The following is a 12,133-nucleotide window of genomic DNA, read 5'->3' as shown; positions in this document are numbered from 1 at the left end:
CCCCCCCCCCTCAGCAAAAGAAAGGAATGGAAATAGGCTGGCAAATCATGTCTGATGATTGAGAACACAGATGGAAAAGCTGTAGTATAGCACTACTTGAGGAACATTCTACAGGTTAATTTCAGGAGACAGATTTTGATACTGTCCCACAGCCAGGCCATTCTTGGGACAGTGCTTAAGCATCTCTCTGCTGACCTCGCACTTGCTGCTCCAGGCTGAGGATGACAGCCACGGCCTGGTGCAGAATCAGGAGCTTGGTCTGGGGCTTGTCGCTCTTCAGGTGGAGCTGCACCATGCGGCCAAGCTCCTTGAAAGCCTCATTGATATCTCGGACCCTCAGGCGCTCGCGGGCATTATTGGCCATCCTCCGTTCCTTCTCACGCTCGGCCTTCTGCTCTGGGGTCAGGTCCTCGTCATCGTTATTGCTGTAACGCAAGAGGGACGAGACCTTTACTAACGGTGTTGGGGAATGACGGTATCTGTGTTACATTTTCTTTGACACCTGTCATATTCATCATTAGCAGGATTTTACCCATTTGACCTTCATCTGACCTTGGGGTTGCTTTAGAAAATGCACACATTAAACTTTTGGTTGCCCTCCTCCCCCCAAAAAAATTCTCCCAAATCAAATGGAAAAGGATGAACTGGGCTCCAGCAAGGCAGGGTCCATCTGTCCTGTTGCACAGGATACCGAAGGAGAATGAAGACTTCATGCACCGTTGCTCAGTCTTAATGGAGACAGCAACCCAGGCTTAGCTTATACTTATAAAAACACTGAAAGATTGTTTAAATAATCTTTTAAAAATTTCACGCTGTGATATTTGAAACCTATGGAAAATAAGTGACAATCAGGATTAGAAGATGACAGTAAACACGAGCCAGGTTAACAGGAGCATGAAATAGAAATATCAGAGAGCAGCCAGGCCACCTCTGAGGACTGTCCATCCACCAGCCTTGTCTGAGTCTTGAGAAGAGTTCCTCTACACATTAAATAAGAAGTTGGGAAACCAACCAAGATGATTTCTGTGGTCTTTCATATCATGGCTTGGGATCTCAAAAAGAAGCTGAGGAGACCTGAACTGTAAGCAGTGAGGGAGCACAGTACAAACCCAAGTACGTCCTGGTTGTAAGTGACCATGACCTCCGTGTGTCACAGAGGAAGCAAAGCAGGGCTCGCTGTTAGAACTAAAATACCCTGTGACTCATCGCAAAAGCACGGGCTCAGTATGCATAAGGTCGGGGTCTGACCATCTCGGATGGTCATCGCGACCCTCTGAGACTCTGCACTGGAAGGTGAACAGAGGGGCGGATGAGCCATCTGGAAAACATAATTCACAGATGGACGCATGGAGCCAGGGGTTCAAACATTTTCAGGGCTATTATAAGGAAAAGAGAGTTTGGAGGAGAGTTGGTTTTTTTTTTTGTTGTTTTTTTGTTTTTTAAATCTCACAAAAGACACATTGAGACCAAAAACTCCAGACGAGATACCATGAGTGGAAATCTTTTCTGGATCCTGTCCTTGAGAAACATTAGGGTAATATAAAGGAAACATCACACAATGCATGCGTATGTGCATACACACACAGAGAGACAGAAACAGAGACAAGACAATAGGGAGGTGACTACTTTCAGGCCAAGCCCCTGGGTACAGAACTTGAAAAGAAGCTGGAAATCCCCACCCCCAGGCCCTAATTGTTCAAAGAGTCAAGATGATGAATCCTCATACTTAGAACTGAGGATGTGGAAGAGGAGTTCTTCCCTGTGTCTGTAATGAATGCTGACTTCAAAGGTGTGGACACAGCCTTCCCGTGCCGCCTGTCCCCGAACCTCTGAAGCCCAACTTGCAAGGTTTTTGCCCATGCCAGTGTTACAAAGTACTTTCTCTGTTTCTTTCTACTCTTGGATTTTCGCTACAGGGCCTTCCACCCATTTAGAACTGCTTTTTGGGGAGAGGGGGGATTATTGTTGGTACGGGGTCAGAGTCAAGGACCTGGTCCCAGCACAGGGAAGAAGAAGCGGGCAGGCCCACTGCTGGCTGCTGAAAAGAAGGGAGGCAGAGGAGTGTGTGCGAATGCTGAGTCTGGAGTGGGCTTGAAGGCAAAGGTCATTATGAAACCCTTCACTAAGTACAACGCGCATATGATAATAAGAAATAGAAGGAAAAAGTCCCCCGGTGGCATCCCAACTGCAAACAGGGCCACCTAACCTGGTGAAGGACCAAGCAGGAGAAAACAACAGTGGCAGCATTCTTGGACTCTGTAAAACACCTGAGGATGTGCAGATGCTGGGACAGAAGAGGCACACTGGGACCGGGGGTGTTAAATGCTGATGGAATGTCCTCCCAGCCAGCCCTGACTATGCCGCAGTGGGGTACAGCACACCCCTACCTGAAGCCTACGGCAAGTCCTGAAGGCCCCCTCTGCTTCCTCCTTTTCATCATTTCCCCTCTGGCTCCCCCGTTTTCCCTCTTCCAGAATTTCTGCTGGTGGCAAGGGAACGCAGGCTGCAATTAGATTGTTCCTGCACACCATTAAGCTAAAAGGACTAGTTGAGTCTCTGTTAGGCCTATAAAGACTAGCAATATTTCTAGATACTGACCATGTGTCGTGCCTTACATAGCTGGGAGTCAGAAAATAGAAACCTGTCCGCAAAAAGGTTTCAGGCTAATGGCTAATTAGAAATTAGTTACTTACATAAATGAATTGCTCATGGACATAAACTAGATTTGAAGAGCCCCACTCTCTGCAGACTCTAAGAGGCATGCTCTGTGAATGGTATGTGGGGGACTGTTAACCAGAAGACACTTAGTGGCAAGTGGAATGGTGTTCTGAAACTTCCAAGAACCCACTAACATGTCTATGTGATGGCCATTAAATTACCAAGAACTGACTTGACTAACGGAGAAGCTGTTCAGGATGTGAAATCCCCACCCAAGGATTTCTCACCACCGTGGCCACAAATCAGGAAACGGCAAGGATGGGAGAGAGGGGTAAGCTAGAAGCTCAAGTAAGGAGCAGCTGCGTGTGTGCTACAGAATGTAACATGTCATGGTAGCTATGAACACACGAAAAGGCGGTGTGAATTCGAGTCAGGAAAGACACCAGCTGTAAGCCCCCACCCCCAACCACAACCTGTGAAAGAAGCTGTAGTCTTGACACCAGTGGGTAATCTGCAGAGAAAATTAACCCAGAGGAATGAGGGATGTGTATGGGTGCCATGGAATTCCAAACCATCCAATGACCAGACTCAAGTTTAAAGAGACACACTGAATGAGAAGGTACCAGATATTCAAGAACAGCAACCTGCTATTTCCCTGTGGTTGGGTTTGTAGTAGCAGGGGTGGAGGCGGGGAGGTGGGCGGTGGGGGGAGTGAGGGGTATAGAAAAACATTAGAATGTATTTTACACACAGCAACCTGTTTAGGATAAACCTGGGAAATCAGAATCTTCTTACTTTAGAGATAAGAAAAAAAAAAAAAAAAGAAGAAGAACCTTACAGTTGTATATACAGGCAATTGATTCTTTAGCGTGGCTAAAATCCACCCTTTTAGAAATCTTTTAGGGAAAAACCACTTCTGAGCAAATTTGAAGAATACAGTTTTAACGCAAAACTGTTTTCTTGAATGAGGTACAAATCAGGTACACTCGAATCAGGTACAGATAATTTTCTGGTGCACAATTAGCATCGGGTCCGAATTTGTCAATTCAAAGGCCTTTCGGCTCCACTAGAAGGCGGGTATCTTAAACGATCCCTGAGGTGCTTCTAGGACAGGCCTTTCATTTTCCTCTCATCGGAGGCTTTACCTGCCAGGAAAAAACCGAGCGGTTTCTTCCTGCTCTGTTCACTTCATCAAAGTCCAATAAAGGAATTAAATGAAGCGACAGTATTATATACTGTTACCTAGATCTTGACCTAGTAATTGATTTGATATCCTTCTTGTCGTCATCTAATTTCTTGTCCTCAGAAGATTTTGTGTCTTGCAGGTTCTCATCGCCCTCGTCGTCAGATTTGATCTCGGAGCTACCAGAAGACACGCTCTGGCCCTGGAGGCCTGGCGGCATCCCTGCGGAAAAAAGAAATCAGAAAAGAGACGGAGAGGTCAGGTGATGTCCCAGAATGCCATGCGTAAATCCACATCCCCGCCCCACCCCGGAAATGAAAAGCTTCCAGCCAGAGGACATGCCCGTCCCACTGAACTGGGGATCCCTCATCATTTCTCCTGCTGTCTGGTGAAGTTTCCGAAACGCACCTGTGGAAACAAGTTTCCCTTGCATCGGCTCTGAGGTTAAATTCTATTTTGCAATCTTTTGGAGTAGATGGTAATTTCACTGTCTACAAAACATCAACTTAATTGCAATGAAAATCATAATCATGAAAATCATACACCTCAATGTTCTGATTAAGAACCCGAGTAAATATCAGCTATTATATTGAGTTTCTTCCATATGCAATGATTTAATAGAAAAATGTCCTTAAAATATAATTCCCAGGGAGTACGCTAAATATGTGCAGTCAAGGCTTCAATAGATACCCTAATGATATCCTGAAATTAAGCTTCTCTTATGTTTGAGGGGTAATCAGCGTTTAAAACTGGGACCTATGGAAGGGGGTGCGCTGCTCACAGGGGGAACCTGGAGGAGTTTTATCCTTGCTCCACTGCTCACGTTTGGCAGGTTAGTTGTTTATGTGTATGTGTCTCTGTGGGTGTATGCTCACATGTATGTGCCTGTGAGCATATGTGTTCTCCAGAGGAGGCTTGGAGAGAACATCTGGTGTCCTTCCTTCTCTATCATCCTCTGCCTAGCCTTTGAGGCGGGATCTCTCCCTAAAGCCCAGAACTCGTGTCTTCTTGGGTATCTAGAAGCCAGCCAGCTCCAGTGGTCCTCCTGTGGCCTGTCTCGTGGGAGTTAGGGTTGCAGGTGTAGGATGCTCCGCTAGTTATGTGGGTACCAGCATTTAATCTCTGCCTCTCACAGCTGCCCAGCTAGTGCTCTTAGCCACTCTCTGGCTTTCATAATACATTTAAAACATGACCTTGATGTCATCTGTTTCTCGGGTTGATGCATGCTCATCACAGAGATCTACTTATAATCTGTGTAGTCTAAATACTCGTGACTCAGAAGTTGTTCCATGGGTCAGGAGCATTTGTACCATCTGGGGGCCCCCGAGCAATGCACCGTCCACTGCTACACTAGCAGAATCTGCATTTTAACTCGACTCTTAGACTACAGTTTGGTTCTCAACCACATAACAATGAGTAAGAGAAATGCTGTGGGCTCACTATTGCTTGGGTAAAGGATGAAGAGCACATCTGTATCTATAGAAAGTATTCAATATTCGTATTGGTTAACAGGTGAAAGGCTAGTTACAGGAACCACCAAGGTAGCATTCGTTATCTTGTTTATTTTAAACATGGAAGGAATGAGGAGACGCCTTAAGTGGCCATTGTTCGTGTGGCCCAAGAGTAGCACAGGAAGCTGGACCCAGGTTGAGTCTTTGTAGCCCAACTTCCTGGGGACATGACAAGTCTTTGTCATTGGGACAGGGTGGGGGTGACACATAGCCACATGACACATTGTTATGGGGCTTGATCACTCCAGAGCGAACAACAACAACAACCAACCCAGCTCCTTCTCTCTCTCTCTCTCTCTNTCTCTCTCTCTCTCTCTCTCTCTCTCTCTCTCTCTCTCTCTCTCTCTTAATGTACCTACATTTCCTTCCATCTTAAACAACAAAAACAATTTCCTTCCTACCCATTTGGAAACCTCATTTTCAGGCCACAACTAACCATATTAGGGGATCTAAATTCGCAAAATGTGGAAATAGCTAAAATACCATTTCCTCTCGGCAGTCTGTCGTCTCATTCCCTACTCAGATGGGACTGGGAAGTCAGAGGACGTCTGAGGGAACCAGTACCGGAGGAACACAACCAGCCAGCCAAATTCTAGCTACTTTCCCACTATTTACCACTTTGGTACCAAATTTGCTTCTTGGTTTTCTGCCAGGGCCGCCAACATGCAGCCAAGGACGCTTGAAAACAATAATATGACGTCGACTGTTCACCAAAGGTCAGAAGGCCTTCTGACGTGACTTACCTCTGTAAGGGTCTTGGGGTGGGTTCAAGTCAGGGGAAGTTGCAGACTGGACCGGAAGTTGTGGGACCGGAACCTGGTTTGGCAGGAGAGAATGGCTGCCTCTCAGAGCCACGCCATCTTCACGGTGGGCCCCAACCTGAAACAACAAAAGGAATGTGTGTGGACTGGAGGGACAACAGCTATTTTCCGGGGAGGGGGTGATCTGGGATTTGATGCAGACAGCCTGTGCGGAAATAAAACGATCCTCCCAGTGCGTTTCACTAGAGGGCGCTGAAGGACTGTATATACACCTACAGTTCTGTGCAAAAAAGAGAAAAAGGAAAAAAAAAAAAACAAAATCAAAAAACCAACACTTAACACTCAGTAAGATGCCATGCCTTACATCCAGTGACAAATATGGCAGAGCAGCTCAGGCAGGTAAAACGTCAAATTGTCTCCCAGGGTGCTGCAGTGGAGCGCGCTGATTCGTACCCATCTGTCTTCTATCATGTCCGCCAACAGATCCGACAATTATCTTAATGCCCATATGCTTAATTGTGGGCTTCTCAATTCCCCCATTGCTATCGGAAATCCTACAGGAATTTCAATTTGGCATTCGACTTTCATTTCAGCGGATAAGATTCTCGGGCCTGCCATTCTTTTTTTTTTTTTTTTTTTTTTTTTTCTCCTTTCTCGCTCTCTTTTTCCATAATGCCAGCTAAAGTCTGTGACAGCAGAAGCGGTGGCAGTATGGGACATAGCCCCTGCTCGGTGAGAATATAATAAAATGTCACCTGGCTTTCCCAAAACTGGCAGCTCCCATTCCAAATTAATGTTCACTGTATTTCATCAGCTGCAGAGTTCCAAATCCAAGGGGGAACCACTTCTGCCAATGCCACCGCACCGGAAAATGTACCAATAAAGGTTTTATTAAACACACCAGTAATGCCATCATTGCCGTGTGAGGATGTTTGGACATTGTTCCAGTTTCTTCCCATCTGCACTACCCGGATCTTAAGAAAGACACTAGCCCCAGGGTCAGAGCACAGGGTCAGTACCACACACTACAAATCCTCTCTCTGTGAGCAGGCAGGCTCTCTCGGAACTCAGGTCTATTCCTGCAGGCAAGCCCTGGCCACCGGCTCCTTCGGGCATGTCTCACCAATACTTCACATATGTTTTATTTTCCTCAGGAACAGGAATGGCAGCCACTTTCCAAGCAGGTTTCAGTTTGTCATTTTTACCCTGGAAACCCCAATACATTCACTCTCTTGCATTTCCATAGGGATGACTCTGGGTTGGGAACCCTGAAAATGACTGCAGTTTTGACCTTAGTACAGATGACAGCTCTTCTCCTTCCGGGGCCTTCTCTGTAGGCAGCTGTGGGAGGAATTAAGGTGCTTCTGGTGGTTTTCATCTAAAACAGATGCTAATTGAACATTTCCTCTCCCCTACTTCCCACGATAGGGAAAAAGAATGTATGACCTCGCCACAGTCTTTGTCTCAGCTGACTGAAAGTCGGGGTTCCAGAGTGAAAGAAGGTAGAGTGGCAGCAGCGTCTCTGGGGTCCTGAGTGCCTCTGATGTCCCAGTGTTCCATGTAGTTTGAGTTATGGGAATGACTGTGGATGGGGCCAGCTCCAGGTGGTAATGAGCTGCAGCAGCCTGAAGTTCTGGAATACTATTCCAGTTTGAGGAGTTAATTTTGATAGCTTGTCTTCTTGGCCACAGACAGTATGTCTCAACGCTATTTACTTATCTCTTAGAAATATCATCGCTGGTCCCACAAAAAACAAGGCAGGTTGGTGATGTAGACTAGTGAAAACCCATTACAATTATAGCTATCCAGACAGACAGGGGACACCCCTGCCACCACCTCAGGAATTTACTTATCACAAAGTATACATAACCAAAAACACTGTCTTTAACCAGTGGATTGATTATTAATATGATATATTTTATATATTTTAAAAATGCCTTGTTTACTAAAGATCTGTTTTGATGAACTTCTATCTAGATTGAACAGAATTAAAATTAATTTGTAACAATAGTTAATTTTTCCACTAATAGACTCTTCTCCCTGTAGTCATTGTAATGTAGTTTGAGGTACTCACACACTAAAGGTGAAATGTAAAACTGATTTATTTAATTACTACTGACCTATCAGACATTATTCACTCCATTCACACTGTCACCGTATGAGTGTGATAAATGGAGAGATGAACAACTCAGATGGAGCCAGCCCTCAGGAGCTTACAGCAATCCTTGTCAAACTTACGTACTGACCAACTTATGTGGAGTTCTGGCAAGATGGGACAGAGACAGATCTCAGATAAAATAAAATAAAATTCATCATAAAAATTTCTGTAAATGGAGTTTGGGACCCAGAGGGCCCTGGGAACCTAAAAGTAATTCCTTTCTCTTATGGCCCCACTGGCCCCACTTGTTTGTGCCTCTGGAGAGCCTGTGCTGTCCTCTGGCCCCAGCCTACTCTCTTCCACAGTATTCTTCCTGGCTCTGTAACTGTCGTGGGCAATTCAAAGTTCTGAGAGTCAAGACTACCTGAAGGACTAGCTCCTCTCTTTGAAGATAACATGGGCCAGAATATGAATAGACTACTCTCTGTTCGTGTAGTTCAAGATTCATAAAATGAGCAACATAAGCTGCTCCTTCTGCAGACCTGGTCAACCATGTGAAGTAAAATCTAAGTTACTTTGGATCTCTGGTGCAGCCAGAATTGAAATTCACCTGCCTCAGTTTATTATTAGGAATAATCAAATTCACTTAGACTTATATTAACTTTTTGAATCATACACATACTATATACTTTAAATAATCAGTCTCTGAAGAAAATTAGACGCATTAAAATCATAGAGCATAGTGCAGTCATTCTTAACCTGTGGGTCATGATCCCTTCAGGAAGGAGTCAAATGACCTTTTTACACGGGCAGCATATCAGATAGCCTACATATTGGATATTTACGTTACAAATGTAGAAGAAATCCACTTATGAAGTAGCAACAAGGATAATTTTATGGCTGGGGGTCACCACAACATGACGAACTATATTAAAAGGTCACAGCATTAGAAGGTTGAGACTCACTGGTTTAGAGGGACACTGAAGTCTAAGCTTCATTTCAGAGAAGAAATCTAGGGGTAAGAGTGGTCAAGTGACTTACCTAACAGCTAGTTTAGAACCAGAAAAGAGCTAACCTAACTGAGAAAGCGTAGGCTACTAAACAGTTTTACTGGGCATATAAATAGACACTTGGGAGAGGAAAATGAGTTAAGGGTCACTTGGGGCTTGACTTCTGGTTAAAAAACTGTGTGTGAGTGTGTCACACATAAAACATATATAGGTATACACACACACATACACACACACACATATATGGATACAACATGCATATAGATACATGTATATCCAAGGATCATTGTGTTTTTATTATAGGAAAATAAAATCAGAGTTGACCAACTCAGGCCAAGGCCAAGCTGTCTAACTAAATTACAGAATTTAATACTTGCCACAACTCTTCCAACATAAACAGATTTAAAAGACAAGCAGCCTCAAATGAGGTGGCCGCTGGCCAGGCTGATTCTACTCAGGGATGCTGAGGAGCATCTCGGCAAACGCGCTTGTTCTTATCCTTGAGCTAACAACAAACACCCCAAACAAAAAAGATATTCAATGCTTTTGCTCTCTTTGTTTCCAGGGAGTATTGTGAAAGTAATTATTCTGTTGTATTTAAGAGGCCTATTTCATGGATGGGAAAATGTATTAAATTTCATTTGGCAGTTATTCAATTCTAGTTAATGTTATCGCCAGAGATAACTGCTTCCAAACAGGCTTTCAGACCCTGGCCCCTCCTACTCTACCATAATCCTTCTAAAAGAGCAGGATGGGGACTTTTGGCAAATGTCATCTATCCCCGTCTAGACCCATGTAACAGTGGTGGCAAACCCAGATATGTTATTGGAACCTTTGGTTTATTGAAAACTGATGCTTGTTATTGATCACTTCTGGTTTTCAGAAAGTACAGAAGGAACAAGAAAAGTGGGACCAAAAAAGAAGATGCCTGATTATTTTTTTTTACTCTTCTCGTATGTTTTTGAAACACACATACACACAGTCTCACACACACACACAGTCTCACACACACACACACACACACACACTCTCAAATTGGGGGTGGCTCCCTGTCATTCTGACGTATTGATGCAGCAAGCATTTTTTGGTGTTCAAAGACAATCTGCCCACAAAATATTATTAATATATGACAGTTAAAGGATACTCAATTTCAGCTTCTGTCACCTTCTTAGATCTCTGTCACATTAGAGGAAAGCAAACTTATATTCACCCATGTGCAAAATCCCATTTAGGCAAACAGTGGATCCTTTAACGAGGTTGAAACCAGATGGAAGGTTATTTATTACTGGTTTGTACTTGGAGCTCAGAGCTCACACAAAGCTAGCAGTGGATCAATACTGTGAAGAATGTACCTAAGACCCAGGGACTTGTAGGAAACAAAACAGAATTCTAGAGGCCAGCCATTGCAGGGGCAGTTCTATCCAGGATATCCATGGGCCATGAGTACAATCCCCTAATCGCTCAGTTTTTGAAAATTATTACTTTTTTGTAATCATTCACATAATTAAACATTTCAGGATCTTCTCACTGAAAGCAAGTCTGGGTACAGCTCCTGTGTTCTGATTTCCTTGACTCTTTAAACATTACTGGGAGCCGATTTCAGAACTGTCGTGAGAATACCTCATTCCCCACCCCCAGGAATCCCACTTTGTCTGAAATTTACTGTGGTTTCTTTTTGTGTAATTCTTAGACATTTAGTTAACGCTTATTCTGAGATGAAATAATTTTTAAGATGATTTAAAATTTTCAGGATCTATGTAGGTTATGTGTATGAGTGTCTTCCCAGCATACACCTGTAGTATGTGCAGCATGTGGTGCCTGCAGAGTTCAAAGGACGGTTCAGGTCCCTTAGAATTGGAGTTACAAATGACTGAACCCTGGTTAGGTGCTAGGAACAAAACCTAAGGGCAGCCAGTGCTGTTAACCATGGAGCTCTCTCTCCAGCCCCTTCCAATGATTTGCATAGAGTCTAATTGATTGTGGCTTTAGTAGGATTTATCTGTCATGTAACCAACTAGATCACTCCCCTGGACCATACACCAAAAAATGGTCACAGCTCTGCGATAGGGTTCTAAAGACGTAAACTGGTAAACGCTGAATTCAGTTCGGTTTTCTTTTTCTAAGTCTCATGTGTTGGAACTGTTTCGTTTCTCCCTTCTGTATTTCCAGGGTTAAGCGACTCCAGCTCTTTACCTCATTTTCCTAGAGTCAGGGGATGATATCAGGATGTAGTGGGCCAAGTAGGGACTGGAGCGGTGACTGGGGGAGCCCAGTCCACTCTGCTCCAGGTAGCAGGGTACTAAATCTATTATATGGAACTAACATTGATCAAGATAAAGTGAGCCACACCCACCTAGCATGGGGATTATGCCGAGGAGCTGCAATGACCTGGAAGTGGTTTCTTTTGTTTAGAGACCAGTTGGACACTTGCTGCACACTGGTGACTGTGGATCCCTGAAGCATGCCTCTGTGTGTGTGTGTGTGTGTGTGTGTGTGTGTGTGTGTGTGTGCTCTTGCAGCTGACTTCCCTGCATTCCATTCTAGAGCCACGAAAACTGGCCATGGTTAGAGGCATACCATGACATTCAGCATCTACTCATAGTTTCCCTAGCTGTGGGGAGCTGAGTAAGTGCTTGGTGCACATATAGAGGGTGGATGACATCCTGAGGATGTGTAGATTGTTGACATAGGGAGGGCCATGTCAAAGAACTGTGCCTCAGACCCTTGGGGATGGCCAAAGCCTTCCACCCAAGGTGAAGCTCAGAGTGATGGCCGAGCCTTACTCTGGCCTGAGTGTGAAGGTTGGCAACATGTGCAAGTAACAACCACAGATATTTCTATCCTGATGCTGCACCTATAGAATCTCTGCACCTTCTGAGATTAGCCAACCCCTCTCTCTGCACTATACATAA

The 12,133-nt window shown here is 44.4% G+C and overlaps 1 protein-coding gene across 27 annotated transcripts in view; it reads right to left on the bottom strand.

The window, feature by feature from the left end:
• Window positions 1-12,133, bottom strand: part of Tcf4 (transcription factor 4) — a 347,041-nt gene that overhangs the window by 5,945 nt on the left and 328,963 nt on the right. For 19 of the 27 annotated variants that reach the window (XM_021214215.2, XM_021214219.2, XM_029547088.1 and 16 more), the window contains 3 exons: window positions 6,096-6,231; window positions 3,901-4,063; window positions 196-425 (listed from right to left, as the gene is read on the bottom strand). In XM_021214215.2, coding sequence (XP_021069874.1) covers window positions 196-425; window positions 3,901-4,063; window positions 6,096-6,231 — 529 coding nt within the window. The remainder of the gene's footprint in view (window positions 1-195; window positions 426-3,900; window positions 4,064-6,095; window positions 6,232-12,133) is intronic. The other 8 variants (XM_021214218.1, XM_021214217.2, XM_029547094.1 and 5 more) reach the window with 1 other exon arrangement.

This window comes from Mus pahari, chromosome 15, assembly GCF_900095145.1.
Source record: "Mus pahari chromosome 15, PAHARI_EIJ_v1.1, whole genome shotgun sequence".
NCBI classification, from domain to species: Eukaryota; Metazoa; Chordata; class Mammalia; order Rodentia; family Muridae; genus Mus; species Mus pahari.
This window is presented reverse-complemented; position numbering and strand designations above follow the sequence as displayed.